General features: G+C 38.9%; 2 protein-coding genes across 3 annotated transcripts; one reads left to right on the forward strand and one right to left on the reverse strand.

Annotated features, from left to right (window-relative positions):
- The first annotated feature begins 2,863 nt into the window (after positions 1 to 2,863).
- Positions 2,864 to 4,261, forward strand: LOC105053951 (ethylene-responsive transcription factor 1). Its single transcript, XM_010935301.4, has one exon. The coding sequence runs from the start codon at positions 2,966 to 2,968 to the stop codon at positions 3,890 to 3,892; it is 927 nt and encodes a 308-aa protein (XP_010933603.1). The 5' UTR covers positions 2,864 to 2,965; the 3' UTR covers positions 3,893 to 4,261.
- A 2,584-nt stretch (positions 4,262 to 6,845) lies between these two features.
- Positions 6,846 to 18,603, reverse strand: LOC105053950 (COP9 signalosome complex subunit 7). Of its 2 annotated transcripts, none has more exons than XM_010935299.4 (9): positions 18,216 to 18,603; positions 17,979 to 18,054; positions 16,318 to 16,406; positions 13,903 to 13,992; positions 12,767 to 12,811; positions 12,591 to 12,661; positions 8,256 to 8,388; positions 7,903 to 7,991; positions 6,846 to 7,161 (listed from the first exon to the last, which is right to left on the reverse strand). In XM_010935299.4, exons 1-9 carry the CDS (start codon positions 18,372 to 18,374, stop codon positions 7,140 to 7,142), a joined length of 774 nt encoding a protein of 257 aa, XP_010933601.2. In that variant the 5' UTR covers positions 18,375 to 18,603; the 3' UTR covers positions 6,846 to 7,139. The 2 variants fall into 2 exon arrangements, with proteins under 2 accessions (XP_010933601.2, XP_010933599.2); XM_010935297.4 differs by having other exon boundaries at positions 7,903 to 8,011.
- Positions 18,604 to 19,322: the final 719 nt, after the last annotated feature.

Below are 19,322 nucleotides of genomic sequence, written 5' to 3' on the forward strand. Positions count from 1 at the left end.
AAAGTTCCCAAACATTCTAGCCAAAGAGGATAATTAATTACCTGCTATGTCAATATTTTAGATAAATCAATTACAAACAATTTATAAATCATGATTTACAATCCATGGAGAACCATGGCTGCAATTTCCATGTTAGATGAGTTGAGTGGTTAAAACTCAAAATCATAGGAAGCAAAACAAGCTCCTTTTCTCTCAGCACAACCTAATTCCAGTAATAGTAGACCTTCTAGACACCTCAATGTTCGTGAACAGCCTTGGAAACATCAATCTTCCATTCCCCTAAAAGACCACATGCAAATATGATTACTATTAGTATTCAATGTGTGCAATATTACTTGAACAATGGTGATAGGATGTTGTAGCTTTCTTCAACCCTACAGTTTCAAAATTATTAGTGTGAGGGCCAAGTAATAGAATCCTGAAGTAGTATGTTAAACGCAAGTAAAACAATAAAGGGAGATTGATGTGGACTCAAATAGAGAGATAAGAACGGTTGGGTTGGCGCAATAGGACGCAGCAGCGCCCACGCGGCCAGCACCAGCAACGAGAACGGAGCGTACGTAGTGGTGTATTGGGACAAACAGGATACACCATACCGGTCCAATAAAAGAAAATTTGTTAGGGTGGAGTCGAAAAAAGATGGAATTGCCAATTATTACTTGGAAAATGATGACGTGGCTAACGTGGGAATTGGGTTGGTGGGAAGTGGGTGTGCGGGCTGGAGAGCGGAGATGACGTCTTCGAAGAAGCGAAGCAACCACCAGAAAGGCAAAAGAGGCGCTTGTGCGAGGGACGGGTGGGTGGTGGCGGTGGCCCTCACCAACGTGACCTTATCTTTCCAAGTTGTCCAGAAACATTGCACCTTTCTTTGGTCACGTTATCATCATCGCCAATTCCTCGCCCGCTTTTTGACCCCTGGTCCTCTTGCTCAAGTGGGAATGCCTGACTTTTAATTGCGCCATCCGCCCTTTGATAATTGATATTTATTGCATAAAAAATTCTACAAAAAAAAGAATTGTTTTTAATTTTTTAAGTAAGAAAATAGTTTAAAGTATTTTTTATAAATTATATATATATATATATATATATATATATGTATGTATGTGTAGTTTTTTTTTTTTTAACTCTACACCAAGAGCACAGATAAATAAATAATATAGAAGGTGGAAAAAAATATAAAGCAATATAAAATAAAAAAATTAAAATTATATATTAGTTTAATCTTTTCTATTTTTGCTTTGAAAAATATTTATTAGATGAAATCACATACTATATGAATTTTTTACCCTCTATGTTGTCTAAAAAAAAAAACTTAGACCAATATGCATGTGTGCCTTAAACATTTTCTATATGGATAAAATACATCATGATTGAAACTTTCACTATAAAAAGTATCTTGCTATCTATTCCTCATCCACAATCCCAAATTGATTCCAATTCTCATTTTATCTTTGCTATGTGTATTGCCCTCCTCATAGCTGTAGCTGTTGTTTATGATGATGATACAGGCGATGAATGATGGGAAGAAAAAAATATTTTATCTGAATCTCATAGAGTTCAGATTTTCTATGACTATTTTGTACCGTAAAAAGCTATACATGCTCAAACAGCTTTCATGTCATCAAAAGGTTGTAGCTCATCTCGAAATGCAATATTTTTTTTGACAACCTTTCTATCCCTAAGATAAGTGGCAACTGTCCATCTCTTAAATAGGTGATACCGTTGCTATTTAGGACCGCACAATCTTCTACAACAGAAAATATGCACCGTTGACTATTCCGACTTGGTTCCTATTGATCGGCTTGAGCAATTAAATAGTTATTATAACTTTTGGAAGCCATGTGGCCTACTCACCTGTATATATTTCTCTCACCTAAAGCACCAATAGGCTTCATCATATACATATTTATAGACAATCATATATAGCAATTAGTTCATGAGACTATGATTTTGTGTGTCTAACAAGGTGTATTCCTCAAAATTTCGCTCTAGCAGATTCATTAATCCAACATTGTTCCCGCAATACAAAACATTCTTCCCTCGTTAACGGTGCATAATTGAGCTACAAAAATTAGCTAATATTAGCCCACATTTTAGGCTGCGTTGCTCCGTTCACCCTCATTAACTGCAAACAGGAAATTCTCATGCAAAATGTCTAATGCATCTGAAATAAAAAAAATCACATCAATAGAGGAAAGTAGAACAACCTCTGGTTGGTAGGTAGATACCCAATACCATCCCTCATTTTCTTTCGTATGTAACCATGTTATCTTTCTTACTTTTCATATCCATAGAAGTCTAGCATATGGAGTCACATTTGATGAACAACATTTACTAAAGATATAATTAAAACATCTAATCTGTTGTAGATGACACAACCAAACATCCCTATGATGTCTATATAATTGTCAGTAAAAATTAAAAGAAAAACGCAAAACCACTGAAGGATGGATTCATTACGTTACCGTCTCTTTCTCCCGGCACCATCCTCCCAGCTTCCGCTGACGATGAAATCGCCGAGTAAATAAATCAACGGCCAATTTTCGCCAGGCCACATGAATACAGACAAGGCCGAGGCTGACATGGCGCGCCGCTGACGACCCATTCGTGACGTCACCCTTCCACGAGTTCCCATCTCCGCCACTCCCCTTTTTAGAAACATCGCCAAGCAAATTAATGATAACAATAAGAAAAATAATAAAATAACTCGACCACGCAAGGATTTAAATAAATACCAAAAATTCGACACGTGCGTACGATGAGGAAATTTCAAGGAAGCACGAGCTCTTACCTCACGCCGTGCCCCCGGATTTCGCTTAAAACTCGATCCTTCTTCCTTTCTCCCCACCTATATATAATCCCGCCGCTCCCCCCCATCTCCTCCCCAACATTTCGCAAACCATCCACCTTCTCGCCCGCTTGAAACCTCAGATTCGTTTCTTATCCTCACCGGCGGTGACCAGAAATGTACTGCCTGGAGCCCAGTCCCGGGGCTGAGCTAGCCCTCCTTGAGTCCATCCGCCACCACCTCCTTGACGACCCGGCCCCCCCGGCCGCGGTCCCGTCCTCCGCGGTGCCCGCAAACCCCGTCTACTGCCGGAGCTCCAGCTTCGGCAGCCTCGTCGCCGACCAGTGGGGTGACCTTCCTTTCCGGCTCGACGACCCCGACGACATGGTCGTGTACGGCGCCCTCCGCGATGCCTACTCCCATGGTTGGAACCCCTCTCCCGAAGCCGGTAACGTCACCGCCCCTGCTGCCGTGGTCGTCAAATCGGAGCCCGTGACCGAGCTGCCGGTGGCGACGCCTGCGATCCAGGCGCATCCGGCGGCTGCGGCGGCGGCGGCGGCGCCGACGAAGGGGAAGCACTACAGAGGGGTGAGGCAGCGGCCGTGGGGGAAGTTCGCGGCGGAGATCAGGGATCCGGCGAAGAACGGGGCGAGGGTATGGCTGGGGACGTTCGAGACGGCGGAGGAGGCCGCCATCGCCTACGACAAGGCGGCCTACCGGATGCGCGGCTCCCGCGCGCTGCTCAACTTCCCGCTCCGGATCGGGTCGTCGGAGGCCGCAGCGGCGCCGGCGCCGGCGATGGCGTCACCCTCGAAGAAGCGGGCCTCGCCGGAGCCCTCTTCCACCTCTTCCTCTCCCCGCTCCCCATCCTCCTCCTCGTCGTCGTCGGAGAAGGCGTCGCCTAAGAGGAGGAAGAGAGGGGAGGCCGCGGCAGCGGCGATGGCGATGCCACCGGTGGCGGCGACCTCCATGCCTCCTCCTCCGGTTGTGGTTTCCGTTCCGGTCCAGGCGCAAGCCGGTCTGGGTTTCGCGAGCCGGCAGGAGGGTTTCCCGGTTGGTCCGGTCGTGCAACTGGCACCTGTCGGTCAGCTGTTGGTGAGTTAATCAGTGGTCGTGTTAAAAATCCGAACAAGAGGGGTCGGGTAATTAGCGGCGAGAACAAGAGCTTTTCGATGTCTCGAAAGTTTGAGTAAATCGTGGAAAGTTGAGGGGCCAAAATGGATAAAGATGGAAAGAAGGTGGAAAACGGGTAGCGGAAGGTCTGTTCTGCTGCAACCTTCGAGGGGCAAAACAGAAGATATCTGTTTCTGCGATTTGGTGTAGTGGCTTTGGGGTTCTTGTGTGATTTATTAAAATTAAACCCTAAAACTTTATTGTATAAAGTACGAAGAGTTCTAGATGATCCTCTTTATTCTTTAGTGAAGGTTCCATTTCTACAAGGGATTTCTAAAAAAAGGTTTCTTGAATGATCTATATCTAAATGGACTTGGGCTTCAAGCATAGACTTAATGAGATCACTACTTAAACTTTGAGGACTCCATCTATTTACTTCGCAAAGTCAATATGGTGACAGCAATGTGAATTGCCATCAAAACATTGGCAACGTAATGTGAGAGCATATAACTGGATGGAATTCTCAAGTATCTCGAAGTTTTGACTTCGAAATGCATGTAAAACAAGAATGTAAACAATTAAATAATCAAAGACCCATCCATGTGGGGTTGGCTCCATGGACCTTCATGGATGCTGATCCTGAGAACTCCACAATAGACATAGATAAATGTTCGCAGTGGTCAAACTGTAAATATCTAGAATCAGGGGCAAATGTGAAAGCACTTGCAGACTTTGGTTTTTTTCAGGAGAAAGCAACAGCATTAAGAAAGCATGGGCATAAAGTAATGCTGAGTGACATTTTTTTTAATCCGGTAGTGTTAATTCTAAAATTGCTCGGCAATTAAATATATAGACAGGTGGTAGCCATATTATTCTTTTATTTTTCCTCACCGGGATGCTAGGCAGCTCATTATTGAGCGCGGTTTGAGAACAGGCTGTTCATGGGTATGCTTCGCATTTTCTATATGTGAACTAGAAGCAACGATGCCATTTTAAAAAAAAAAAAATGTAATAATGAATCTGAGAGATGCTCTGAGTTTTTCAGATCGCCAACTTATAATTTCCAATAAATAGGTGGATAATGTTTTATTTCTCTTAAACCACGAGCTAACGAGTTGATGTTAATCTGTAATTATTCAAGAATTAAGCGAACCTCGTGAATTGGGGCTTGTTACAATTGTCACACCTCCTGCTATACCAACTACAACTTTTGGGTTTGATTTAGAGATGATGGATCCCTGAAAAATCTAGACTTGAATAATCATATTGCAGATAGCTTCCTTGCTCTCTGAAAAAAAAGAAAAATGTTAAATGAGTCTCACTCCACAGAAGACAACAAAACGGAAAAGTTTCGTAGATAGCATTTCTTAGCCCCATGTTCCTCACTTGATGTTCATTGCCCTCCTACGAAGGGCAGCGTATACTACCACAACTGTAATAGATGCTTGTTCATATATTTTAAAAAAACAAGTCATAGTTCCACTCATTTCACCGACAGCGGCAAGTTGTGTGACAAACATCGAATGCTAGAAAATAAATATATTATGGCTAGAAACTTTTTTAAGCAGCTAGTAGAGAGTCTCGACCTGGACGGAAGCTAGAGGATACCAACAGTGGGGCACACGATTTTTTTTTTTTTTTTTTTTTTTTTTTTTTTTTTTGCTTTTCTATTTTCTTACTTTAAGAAAAAACAAGCATCAACATTCCGCCCGTTGATTGGTTTCACGCCTACGAAAATTTTTATTTATTACGCACTGATTTGGAGAAAGGCTGCAATTCCAGCCCGCTCAAGTCCGGTTAAACTCTCTGATCAAAACAGCTAGCTAAAAGGGGGCATCTAACCAGAGTTTATCTTGGACCAACTCTAGTGGAAATCAACAGCTAGCGGGATTAATTCAATCTTGTTTTCACCATCGGAATAACTATTCTCAATTATTAACAGGATGATAAGGGGCCACTCCACCGTGCAGCAAATGCAATTTAAATATCGTGGAAGCACATGATCATATTTATGGTCAGCAACCTAATCCAATCCTCACCCTCACCAAATAAAATATGAAGGGGTAACTTTTCTTTGCATCTCATGGCTGGAATGGAATATCATTCTGTCGGTCACACCTCAATAGCTAATCCCTCCAACCACAAAAGGTATGCATTCCAGAATCACATTATTATTAGTTTAGTAACAAACACGTCCATAAATCTAAATCAGGACCGACCCACCAATCAATCCAATCCCTGATGACCAAAGATCGAATCCCTGAGTTTTCTCCCAAGCGGCGGCCACATGCCAAACAAATAAAATAAGTATGATCAGTCGTCTCTGAACGGATGGTGATGTCACAAGTAATGCATGGGCCCCAGCGACGAAGAAAACCGCTTCACGAGCACGAGGAAGGCAAAGGAATAGCAAGCACAAACCAACGTGAGGGTTGGAATGAGAATCTGACCCCTAGATTTAACATCAGATCTTTCGATCTCCTTTTGACTTTCCAAAATAGCATTCAAAATCCACACTACCAGAACCTAACAGCTTCGCTTGGTCAAGTCCAAGACTTCAAAGTCTTTCTCATCTCATTCGTGTGGCCGGGCCTTTGTCAGTTTGCTTGGTGCAGCAGATTCCAAGCCCTACTTTTCAACACCGCGAGAAACATGGGAAACTGATCCAACGCTACCCCCTTCGCGGAAGCTTCAATCGGCCATGAAGACGAGGCGCTGCTTCTAAGAGACCCCGTGCAGGATATTCTATTCAGTATTCTCCGGCAGAGGCCCTCGTCAAAGTCCCAGGATCAAAAACGGATGGTGGACGGGGCCAGGTGGGGCCCCATGTAGGGCCAATACAGATTCCATAAGCTCACGGGCACGAGCCCCTAGCAAAGGCCCTGCAATTAAAAACGGACAAGATCGATACCCTTCCCTTGTTGACGGTTGACTGGAGAGGTAATTGGACAAACTCGTATGCTATGCGTCTCTAATATGATTCACAATAAGATGCATGGATGAGATGTCCCCAGATACAGAAATAATCAAATATCTATTTGTATCTACTGTACAAGCAATCTCCTTTAAATAATGCACGAAAGGAATGCAAATGGTTGAAAACCAATATTGGAGAGAAAGATAACAGGCTGCTTGATTGAAGAACATCTTTGAAACCTAAAGACTGTTCGCAGAAAAAGGGTTAATCCTGTGACCCACTTGAAACAGGCCAACCACAAATTTCTCGCTCCCTTTATGTCTATGGCATTGGCGCCCGCCTCCTGCAATGAAAACAAGGGGAAATCAATGCAATAAGACGCCATTAGACGTTAGATGTGGCGGAATGATGTTTAGCAGGCTAACAAAAGCACATATGATGCTGATGATATAAAATTCTGGATGGCTAAGATTTGTTGAGCAGAGAGGAGAAATATCAGATTCCACATTCTTCCTAACTTGATTGAGAGCAGGTGCTTGCTGACTCGATCAAGTGAAACAAAACAAAAAAAAAAAAAAAACCAGCATGTGTAAATATATGATAAACTCATGAACAATTAAAACAAAGTAAACCATGGACAGTGCGAAGGAATATACTCGTTCCACATGTTAGCATGTGGGACTGATTTCTCATAGAATGCCTGGACAGCGAGATGGAACAAATAATGAATAAAGGAGATTCACTGATTATGGGCTGAGATCATGCATACAGAGATGCAGCTGCACCAGGAGTCCAACTGATGGTGCATCAAAAGCAAACTCAAATTGAAAGAGGGAGCTTAACTGTCTCATGTTTGAAAGATGCTAGTGTTATATTAGACTTTGTTGCGAGCATTCATGTGATATCACAAGATACAACAATTCTCGAGCAAAGATCAGGCTTGATGACCATATAGATGCATGAATACTTAAGCCATAGATTTGAAAATTATGGGTGGCTGAGTTTGCTGATATACATGTTGCTTATGAACACGGGCATTTGCATAAAAGATGCCCGATGTCAAAATGATGCACAGGCTGCATACCTCTTGGGCCGGACACGATCCTCCTCATAGTCCATCATTCCTCCATGTTCAAAGAGCATCTCCTCGTGGCCTCGTAAGTCCATGTCTGCCTGCTTAAAGTGTTTAGCTTCTGCCACCAAGTAAGTAAGACACATCGACCAATATTGCCCATCTTTGATAAGCAGTTTAGTTACTACATGCTTTTATGTGCACTCTCATATGATTTTATAAATGACATTAAACAAGCGAAATAATGATAGAAGAGCATACACAGTTCTATGCAGAGTTGGACTTCACATATTTGGGTAAGCAGTATGTACTATGTCTGCTAACAGCTTGAATAAATATACTTGTACTCAAATCCTCAAACTCACCTTGAGAGATTTTTTCACTTCTTCCACCCTGTCTTCAATTTCCTTGCAGTGTTTCTTGGTTGCCTCACTCATTGTGTCAGCCCACTTGATTTTATCTTGAATCAAATGAAGTAAACCATCTGATGTGTCCAACCTGAAGGGTATTCATCCACAGATGGAAGCAAAAAATCATAATAAATACTGGATCATAAAATAGCAACATAAAAAGGCAAGCCAAAGTTCTGCTCCTGTACAGAAATGAAACCAATTGAAATACAGAGTTAAAAAATGTGCACGTGTGTGCACGCAAGTGTGGGAGCGGGAGAGAGACACATACATGCACACACAAGCATGCACACAGAGAGAGAGAGAGAGAGAGAGGTGGGGGGGGGGGGGGGGGGGGGAGGTCGCTTGCATTTGTTCTTTCATATGGAATCAGAACCACCCCTTGCAAACGAGACAAGATGAAGAATAAAGCAGTAGCATGTTGTGAAAATACTCATCAAAATAACATAAGACAATTCATTTGCTTCTACATTGGTAGGGCCTGAAAGGAAAGGCCTAACATAAACTGATTAGCTGAATGTCATTTTGTTTGATGGAGGTGGTATTATAGCTGTTCAGACCAAACCAGCTGCAAGTGGGTGTACTAGGTTAAGCTTAATGGAGAATTTCAAGTGATGCACCATAAGACCTAGAATGTCAACAGATGGGGATTCGAACACAATAAAGGACATCTATTTTCTCTTTCTAAGATGAAATGCTGAGGACATCAATTTTCTACATATAGTGATTTGAAGAAGTTGGAGTATGACCTTGTTTATACGCAAGGTTTCGATGAACACAATGAAGCTAAGGAATCCTAGCCAATACCAGAACTAGGAGTTACATCAAGGACTATCTGAGTGAGTAATCAATTTTTTTTATTCAGGGAAGGAAAAAAGAAATATAAATATATAGGGTTCACAATAGCTGACCTTGATAAGAACTCAATGAGCAAGTGTCTTCATCATAAATAAACCCAACAAATAGAGAATAGCCATCCTTAACCCATGGGAGAATGAAAAAGTCTGACCGAACAAAACTCTGTATTACATAAATATTTCAAAATGGAATTGGATCTCACTTGTAATGATCAAAATCTAAGTTGTAGTTATATCTGAAGATGATCTTTGATGAAAATACCTACCCTACTAAAGTCTCTGAGATAAAATGACATAATCCCATCCTTATTCCATAGCTAAAAAAGATTCTAATAAGACTTGAACTGAAGTCAACCTGTCCAGAAAACATTATACTGTTAACATAAGCTGATGGACATCATGTTACAACACTTGAAAGCTAGGCTGCAATTGACTCCAATTATTGTCTATAAAAATCTATTAAAATTTTCCACTATAAGTTTTATCACACCAGAATAATTATCTTTTAACTATAGAATCGCAGCTCATATTCAGCAAGAGATTCAAAATAAGCGAAACTTCTAACAAATGTTTCCAGTCTCAGTACTTGATCCTGTACCAGTAGCTTATCAGTACAGGTCATGCTGATATGGTACACCCCCATACCAACACATGGTTAATGCTGCAGCAGCAGCTGTACCTTATCATGTTGACATATCAGGCCTTGATTCGCATGGTATGAGGTTTGAGTTGGTATAGAAAATCTTGTTACTAACCCATATCATTTTCCTCTTCTATATTTTGGATTTGTTGATGTACACCAATGATCACTTCTACACTGCTTCAAGTACATATTGGAATTCCATATTAGAAAATAATTTTTTCATCAATTAAAGAGCAGCATCCAATGGTAGGTGGCTCTGATCCTGTCATCGTCTAACTTATCACTGATTCTTGCCCATAAATTTAGGAGACAATATGTATTGGTTTAAACTGCACGAATGCATTACAAGGAGGGTTGCACATCATATCACGCATGTCAATCTGTGCCTATCAGCATGGACCATGCATTTTGTAATAAGTGATTGGGCATGTAACTGTCAAGGGATGTTATGATACCATGCCATGCCAACTTGTAATCACCATTGTTGTGGCATGTGATACTTTAGAACATTTCATTTGCTTATAAAGAATCGAATTGTAACAATGTAAAGATTGTTTTTCTCTTTCCTTTAACAAGGTGTTTGTATCTTTCAACCATGCTGTATTTTCTTCTTTATTATGTAAAACTCGTGAAGGTTAACACGACATCATAAACTTCATTCATGGTTTTCTACCTATATATCTTCTCTTTCCACATCCTTGAGATATTCAGCATTACTAAAGGGTTTACAAATAAGTTATGCTTGGACATCAATCCAACCTCAATTTTCTAATGAAGACCGACTAAAGCAGCTCGAAAAAGATTATGCTTGAGCTCAGAGCAGCAACCAATAGCCTTTTCATTCACTAAAGGAACAAGGCAAGATTAAGACATCATGACTTTGGGGTATCAACCTCATTGACACTGCTATTTTCTCATGTAAGCATTATTGCTTCTACATGACTCTTTCATCGGTCCATCTTGATCCAAATCAGGCACTTGAATACTCATGATAGGAACATGGATTTGAGTGTCATCTATTCTATCATGCCAAATTGATGATGGGATCTGAGAATTTTCTTCTTATATTCAAGGTCCGAAGCCATATTAAAGGCAATGACCGATTAGGAAACTTTAAAGATCAAATCTTAGGGATCATATGAAAAAAAAAAAAAAATCCTACGGAAGAACAGTGCAGATGGCCTCCAATGACCATCCAATTTGAAGCCCACTAAAGATGACTCAAAAAAAGTTTTTAGTTTTAATCAAGTCTGAATCCTCTGTGCCTGCATGTGGTGTGCCCTGCACGTGATTGATGTGCGCACCAGGCCCCACATGCTGCATCAGCATCTTGGTGGACCCCTAGCTGATGCAGATGCAGATGCAGCATGTGGGGCCCAGAGCATGCACCAATCATTACAACATCAGAATTGTATAATTTAATTCTTCCATTATATTTGATCCGATTACCCTAGCATCCTATCCATCAAGTCAAACTGCCTTTATTATCAACCAAAAACCTTATGACTGATTCATAGAAATAAGATATTCTAGTCTTTCAAAAGGAAATTCATTTAACTTTACCACTTTATATTTCTTTAAAATTTAAGATGAACTTGTTCATATATATTTCCTTCACCAGGTTCCAAATTGAATGTGGAAATCTAAAACCTTTTTCTACATTTGTGGACAAGTTTATACAAACAAAGAAAGATGCATTAGCTGATTATATCATATGAAATCCTCAAATGAGGGATACATGTTAAAAAAATTAAAAATGAAGTCTCAATATTATTTTATCCCGAAATGAATAAATCGGGTTAAAAAATGTGGGATTTCTGGACACCTTTAATAATGCATAAGCAAGATTATGTTGTATTTCATAAAATCCAAGAATAAGGAATATAGTTTCCTCAAACAATCAAATTCTTAAAATATTTTCTACATAAAAGAGACTCCTAAATGTTGACATGACTAAAAACGTTTGGTGTATAAGATTCCCAGCAAATATAAGTACTTGGTGAAAGTAATGTGTGTTATCCGTTGGATGAACATGCAATATGATCATTATCTTTGATTTCAATACAAGGTCCAAACTAATTCTCCTGAGTCTTATACATTGGGATCTGATGCTACTATTTTACATTCACTATTTTATCATTCAAATTATTCTGAACTTTTCTGTTAGCAAATCCTTTTGATTGGGTCACCCCTTTAGCACTTTCTTCATCTCTCCGCAGGAATCTCAGATCAATCATCTCTAATAATCCTACAACTTCCACTATGTCCTTTATAATACAAGTAGGATTTGTTGCTAAAGAATTGCGATCAATGCAAAAAGTTGGGGGCAATACAATCGGCACATTATCAACAGGCAGCCAGATAGACACCCAAGTTTTCTACAATAACATCATGCAACAAGGAATAACTAGCACGCTCGTAGGCAGTTTGATCTCTTGTTAACCATAAACAAATTATTGAATTCAACTCTAATATGTGAGAATTATAGGTTAAATTCATTAATTATCAAAATATATGGTTTGCTAGTTAAGATCATTTTAAATAAAAGCATATGCAATGAATTCCCCAATTTACTGCCACATTATAAACATTTTCTTCCATCTCATTGCTAAACCATGTCAACAAAAGTTCCCCACTTAGCATGTAACAAAGAACTGATACTTAAAAGAGCCATCTTGATTAGCTGACAAGATAGCCATGGGAAAGGATATTACTAATGAAACAGGATAACAAACTGAGGTCACAGGAAACATGACGTATTGTACAATGTCCAAAAAGAAGGTAAGTTACCAGTTTCCTAATGTTTGTATCATGTTATTCAGTTGTTCAGGTCTAAGATCCCTCCCAGCAGCAAACTGGACCTGCACCACAAATCAAAGTGAAGGATGCATACTAATAAGAGATTTGTTCATTAAGAAAAGAAAAGAGGAAATCAATGAACAAGTCCGCAGCAAAGTCATTCATACCTCAAAGCACCTGCTCAACTGATCCAGTTTTCCTCTAACAATACCCTGCAACAACCACAAAAACATAACCAAAAGCCCATTACATGTATTTCTACAAAATAACATGTATAAAATAAGAGTGCAAAAATAAATAAAAAAACAACGGATAGTGGAGACTTTCACAACCGGGCTAAAGGTCTCATCAAAATCAAGACCGGGATTCTGTGAACCAGAAGAAAATCAATACAGGGACATCATAATTCTCAACCATGTGATCACAATTGGTGCCCACCGATTCAGATTCCAGCATGTGACTTTACATGGAAGAATACTATTCTACCAAGACTGAAATTTTCTGAATGATAATGTATTTGCAAATACAATTAACATTTTCTTTTACAATAAAATATGAATCTTGTTAGACCATAAAGAGGTGCAGCTCATATTGATCCGTAACCATAATCGTCAAGCCTAGTCCCAAGTATTTGCAGCCTTCTGTACGAGTTCTCATTCACTTGGAACTCAAATCTAGAGCTACCTACAATGTTAGTGAAAGCCTTTCCACATCCTGCATCACAATTTCCATACCTGTAACCTCAAATTTTCCCCCCTTTCACCTACATCTCCAACAAAAGATAAAGTACAAACCCCCTCCTTTTCTTTCTTTGCAGGAGCTTCTCCAAACTTTTTTGTGCATATCTACCTTCTCCATTGATTCTCCACCAATTTGTCCTTTGTTGGTGCAACTCCTACAACTCCCCTAATATTCTCGTATCTCATTTTAGCCTTTCCACTTCTACCAGGCATCCATCTCAGCATTTTTCATGCCACATTTAGCTTTCTTTCTGGAACCCTCTTTTGGTCTAATATTTTGAGCAATACAACATTGAAAGCTGTACTGTTGTGTTTATAAGGTTTTCCTTTAAGTTACCAAGGTATGTATCAATCATCTAATACCTCAATGAAACCTCTTCACTTCATCCAACCATTTCTAACTCTTATCATATGTCTTCATTTATCTCTCCATTACTTTAGATCCTATATGACAAAACTGAACATTCTGTGCATAGTTTCTTTAAGAAAATATGTCTGTGGTATGGATAGGAAAAATGAGGGCTCACAAATAGAAAAGAAAAATCAGCTTGACAAACACTTACCGCATACATGCACTCATTGATGAGAAAGTCTTCAAGTTCCCTTACATTGGAAACATCTAGTTCTTGCATAAGTTGATCATAAGGCAATACCTGACAATCACATTGTTAATGGCTATAAGCAAAAGCAATGAAGTTCATGTTAAGAGCTCCCACAGGAAGGTTCAGCAATTAGCCCAAAGACTAACACTGTGAAAGTGTTTGGTCCATCATAAACTCAAGATGTATTGCATTTATGGCCACAAAATCAATGAAGTTTCCAAATTTGATATCTCAAAGAATACAATATAAGTCAAACTAATGAGAAGCATGAATAATAGAAACTGATATAACTTGTACGAAATAAAAGTTTAGAACACATGCCAGCCCCCAAAACAACTCTCTTATCTTTTGTTACTGAATAATTATTCATTACAGTAACATTTATGCAAACCAAGCTACAAAAAGAGCCCAAATTATTTTCTTAAGCTACAACCTTGCAATGAAATTTTAGCTCCTATTAGACAAGTTACAACCTTAACTCATGCATTGGCATGACTAGTGGAAATCAATATAACTAATATGAAATCAAACTTTAGAATACATGCTAGCAATAGAAAGAGCTCTTATCTTTTGTCATTAAATAACTTTTAATTGCAGTGAAATTTATAAATGCATGCCAAGCTACAAAGAGAGCTTAAATTGTTCATATATGCTACAAACCTTACCATGAAATTTTGCTCCTATTTGGCATGCTACACTTTCATGCATTTTGAAATCACCATAGATCCCTTGGGTTCCATAGTTTGTCTACATGCATCACTAGTAAAAATTAGAAAGACATTCACTATGTAGACAAACTCAGCTATGGGATACAGAGATGATTAAGAAAGACATGGCAAGAGCACAAACTCTTACAGGTCTGCTATCAAGATGGGTATACATGGCATGTACATTAAAAACTTAGATTATAAGCTTGATTATCTGCAAGCAGCAGCATCAAATGTCTTCATTGCATGAAGTCTTTTCATAGAGCAGTCATTACTTATCTTGTATCGTTTCACTTTCAGTGCTTATACTTACCCTTAATGAAAACCTTAAAAGATGTCAGAGAAAAGGCAGATAAGCACTAGCATATAGAGACAGCTACATGGCTACTTTATTATCTATGCAACAAGAAAGGCCATAAATATCTTAAGCTTGCATATAGCACATTTCAATGAGTTCCAACACGAATGTGTTAATCTGCACGTAAATATATATTGTTCACTGTTGCGGTTAGGAATAGAACATACAAGCACGACCACATGGTGGTTCTGTTTACATGTGAAAGAAATCGTCAGTGCTAGTTTTCAATATTTGAATTTATATTCAGCTATCTTGCTCAAAAAATAATCTAATCAACTTGAAATCCTTAAAAGTCCTAATTTCCTTTTTTAAAAAATAAAATAAAATATGACGACACCCCCGGGGATCAGATCCTGGGCCTCTCTCAAGTGGACAGGGGTGCAAACCAGCTGAGCTAAGGCTTGTTGGGCCTCTCCCAAGCGGAGAGGGATGCAAATCAGTTGAGCTAAGGCTGGTCGGCACAAAGTTCATATCATTATCCCACTATCCCTCTTCTTGAATTTCAAGAAGTGTATCTTAACATATGATTATCATCCAAAAATTCAGATCTTGAGATACACATCAAAACCCAAGAAGAGTGATAATACTGTTTTCTCAAGTGGCAAGTTATGATTCGCCACCAAGTCCTTCCTATCCACCTTAAAATCCTTTAGTCAATAGGATTTACCCATTCTAACCTAGGGTCTGCTAAAATTTTTTGTCCCAATAATCTTTTCTCAAGGCAATGGAAAAAATGATCGTTTCTTCAAAGAGAACTAACTTAAAAATTGCACTGAGCATGTAAAATCTGTCATTTTCCTTAGGTATGACTTTAATTTTGCAGAATAGACATCAGAGATGTGTTTATACTCTAATTTTCAGAGCACATACAGCAAAATAAAACCTCGATGTTGTTTGCAACTCCACTAAAGCTTGCATACTAATATTGAAGTGTACACACTAACATTTCACAAATAAAAAAAAAATAGCAAGTTATCTAATTCCGCCTGACTAACATGAACAAATTGTTATAGGCTGCTCCAGAACTGGATGTTGATGATAAACAACGATGTAATTTGAAATTCTTTAAAAAGCGATAAACAATTGATCATGTGACAGCTAAACATAGGCAAAAAAATACACCAACAACATAAACCCAATGAATGAGGTTCTAACAACAAATATGCTTATTCCATAATTCTGCAACATTGGTGCTACATACAGTTGCATATTTAAAGTCTGAAGGCTTCAAGGCATATAACAATCTACAAAGAAAGGCACCTCAAAACTGGCAAAATGCAACACACAAAATGACTGGACACACATAAATACCTTGTTTGTCTCAGCCAGAGTCAGCACACTAAGTTGCTTCAGCTTTCGGACTTGATCAGGAGAGAGCGCTGGAAGAGAGCCAGCATTACCTATAAATGGAGCAAGTTTCTAAGCAAAATTTCAACAATATTATACTAATTATTAGAAAGATTGGTATCCTCTTCTGCTAACAGTACTAAGTGTATCACCATCATCACTTACCACATTCACCATACAATTTAATACCATACAACATAATCATTATCATACAATTGAACAACTTTTGTGTAGAAGAATTCTACTGGATACCATACATTAATATTGATGATCATCAACAAACAGGAGCTCAACAGTCTGTCAAAAACTTATAAACTGGAAAAAAAGAAGAAGAAAGAGATATTGCTCTAACACTACAGTAAAATAATCTATAAGTGATAATGTGATATTATAAAGCTCTTAGAAAGATGTTACCAGGATAGCACAGCAACAAAGAAAGGACACTTCTCTTTTTATTAACCAATTGTGAAATATTAGAATGCAAAAAACAAAAGGATAAAAATATGCATCCTAACAGGGGAACATTCCATTAAATGATTAACATGAATAAATCATCCAAACAAGGTAGCTGAAGTGGTCCAGCAAACTAGCATATCAACTTAAGAAAGATTGTGAACTCCTTTGAAAAGTCAACTGAAAAGACTCAAGTCTTCAACTTCATAAACTTTCTACACTGAAGGCTAGGATTCTCCAAGTATCATACTACCATTGCTGCTATTATAAAAAGATGAGCTAGACAAATTCGCTTTCCCAGAGCAGTAACTCATGGCTTTGCATCCAATAAGGAGGATGAAACATGCGCAAGGAAACAATTCTAAATCTAAGTGATTTCAGAACAAAATTCCAAGAAATAGCCCATGAGAAAACTACGTAGAGGAAATAAACAAACCACTGCCTTTCTCCAATGACTCACAAGACATCACCTGCTAGCCAGCATGTCAAATTTATTAAAGTACATAGCATATTGGCTTATAAATGTTATGATCCAACCAAATTCTGCACCCTTGTGGGAGTTTTATGGTTTTCAATATTCATAACATCATAACATTTAATTTTATGGTCTAAAAAAAAAAAATCAATTTCAAAAGCCTAAAGAAAAGTCACTTTCATTATCTTACCACCAAGATTAGCCATCCTATCCTTGTCTATCTTCTCCAAACAAGATGCAAATGTGTAGGTAGGCACACGCAGCCATGATCACCTAGTCTCCACCCATAACCAATGAAACCCGATAAGGAAAGAGTCGATAAGAAAACAGACGGATGAAACCATCACTAAAACATATGCCATTGCGCTTTCAGGTAGCCAGTCACTCGATTGCCAGTTATCGGCTATGCATGATTCCTTATTTTTGATAAACATGGTGAAGGAATTAATTTGTTTCAAAAAGAAAATAAAATCATGAACCGAGAACAGGGTATAAGTTTTCAAGAACTAGAACACAAGAAATTCTGAAGCAACCATATCCATCTACAAAAACATGGGTCTTGACCAATAAAGAACAACTATTTCTTAGAAACAAATCAAACCCTAGAGAACCGTCCCCTAAACCCTAGACAAGCAATGCAACACTCCCATCCGACATGTGAAAAAAAAAAAAAAAGAACAAATAACTGAATTCTTACATTTGTAATCGCTCCACGTGCCGTATGCGAACAATCGAAGCACATCCAGAGATGACGAATACAGGGTCCCCTCAAGCTGCATCCCGAACAAAATTAGCGATACAAACATACCAAAACCCTCTCTTCTTAAATATAAACAACCAACAGCCGATCCGCATCACAAGAAAGCAAACGCGAGGATAAATGAGAAGAAATAAAACGAGAAACACAAATAATTAAGAGGAGAGGGTTTTGGACCTTGGCGAGGGTGGGGACGGAGAGGATCTCGGAGAAGGCGAAGAGGGAGGGATGGGAGGTAGCCTCGAGGACGAGACCGGCGAGGGCGGGGCCGTCCAGGACGGCGGCCTGCTTCACGAAGAGATCGATGAGCTCCGCGTGCTTGCGCTCGATGTCCATCGCTCTCCCCTCAAGTGCCCTCCTCCTCCTCCTCCTATTTTTTTTCCGTATATTAGTTTAGATCGAAGGAGAAATTGCACCCCATAAACTAATAAAGGGCGGAGAGACGGTATTGGGAGCGGGCTATTTCCTTGTTCCTTTCCCCTTCTTCTGTTTCGCCTCCGGGATGCCTTCCTCCTGGCTGGTGAAAGCGGTCGAGTTATTTAGCTTGCACGGGAGACGCCAGGTGGGGTTATTTATTTATCGAAAAACAGACAGGTTGCAGTGGGAAGTATAATAATTAAATAACTGGCATTAAAATGGTGCTGTTTATGCGCCAGGCCTGGAGTCTAAATTATATTTTTTTTTTTTTTCAAAGTTAGGCTTTGGATCAACGCTGATATTTTCTGTACCCAAAACCAGCTACACTTAAATAACCATTTTGAGACCTGCTGCACGTGAGTCGTTAATCACATATATTATTATAATAAATGTTAATATATAGTTATTATATCAATTAAAATTTGTAATATTATTATTTTGATCATAATATGCTTATTTAAATTATTTTTGTACCGTAATAATTTTTATTATAATCTACATAGATTGTATAATAACTATTAGTGACTATAGTAATATATATATTATGAATCTAATAGCATATCTAATTATTAAAATATCAACGGGTGGGGTAGATGCATGCTTACTTGCACTTTGATTGTTAGAGGTCTAACAACCACGAGATAAGTTTATGGAACAAGGTCAACTCGAGAAATGGAATAAAAATGGGGAGGTGTTAAGGAACACATAGCAAAGACCATTAACTGTTTTGAAGGAGATGGTGGATAAAAGGATTTTGGTAAGCCTTGAAAAATTTTAGTTGCATTGAGGGTTAAGGCAATCGGTAGAAGGAGAGCTCATCTGTTGATAAGTTGGGATTGTCTCCCTTCAAAAAAAAAAAATAAAAAA

Source organism: Elaeis guineensis, chromosome 11, assembly GCF_000442705.2.
Source record: "Elaeis guineensis isolate ETL-2024a chromosome 11, EG11, whole genome shotgun sequence".
NCBI classification, from domain to species: Eukaryota; Viridiplantae; Streptophyta; class Magnoliopsida; order Arecales; family Arecaceae; genus Elaeis; species Elaeis guineensis.

Coding starts and splice junctions, on each gene's coding strand:
- LOC105053950 (XM_010935299.4), bottom strand. CDS start 18,374: ATGGACATCGAGCGCAAGCACGCGGAGCTCATCGATCTCTTCGTGAAG. Junction 18,055..18,215: donor CCGTCCCCACCCTCGCCAAG/GTCCAAAACCCT, acceptor TTCGGGATGCAG/CTTGAGGGGACCCTGTATTC. Junction 7,162..7,902: donor GATCGTGTCCGGCCCAAGAG/GTATGCAGCCTG, acceptor TTTTCATTGCAG/GAGGCGGGCGCCAATGCCAT.
- LOC105053951 (XM_010935301.4), top strand. CDS start 2,966: ATGTACTGCCTGGAGCCCAGTCCCGGGGCTGAGCTAGCCCTCCTTGAG.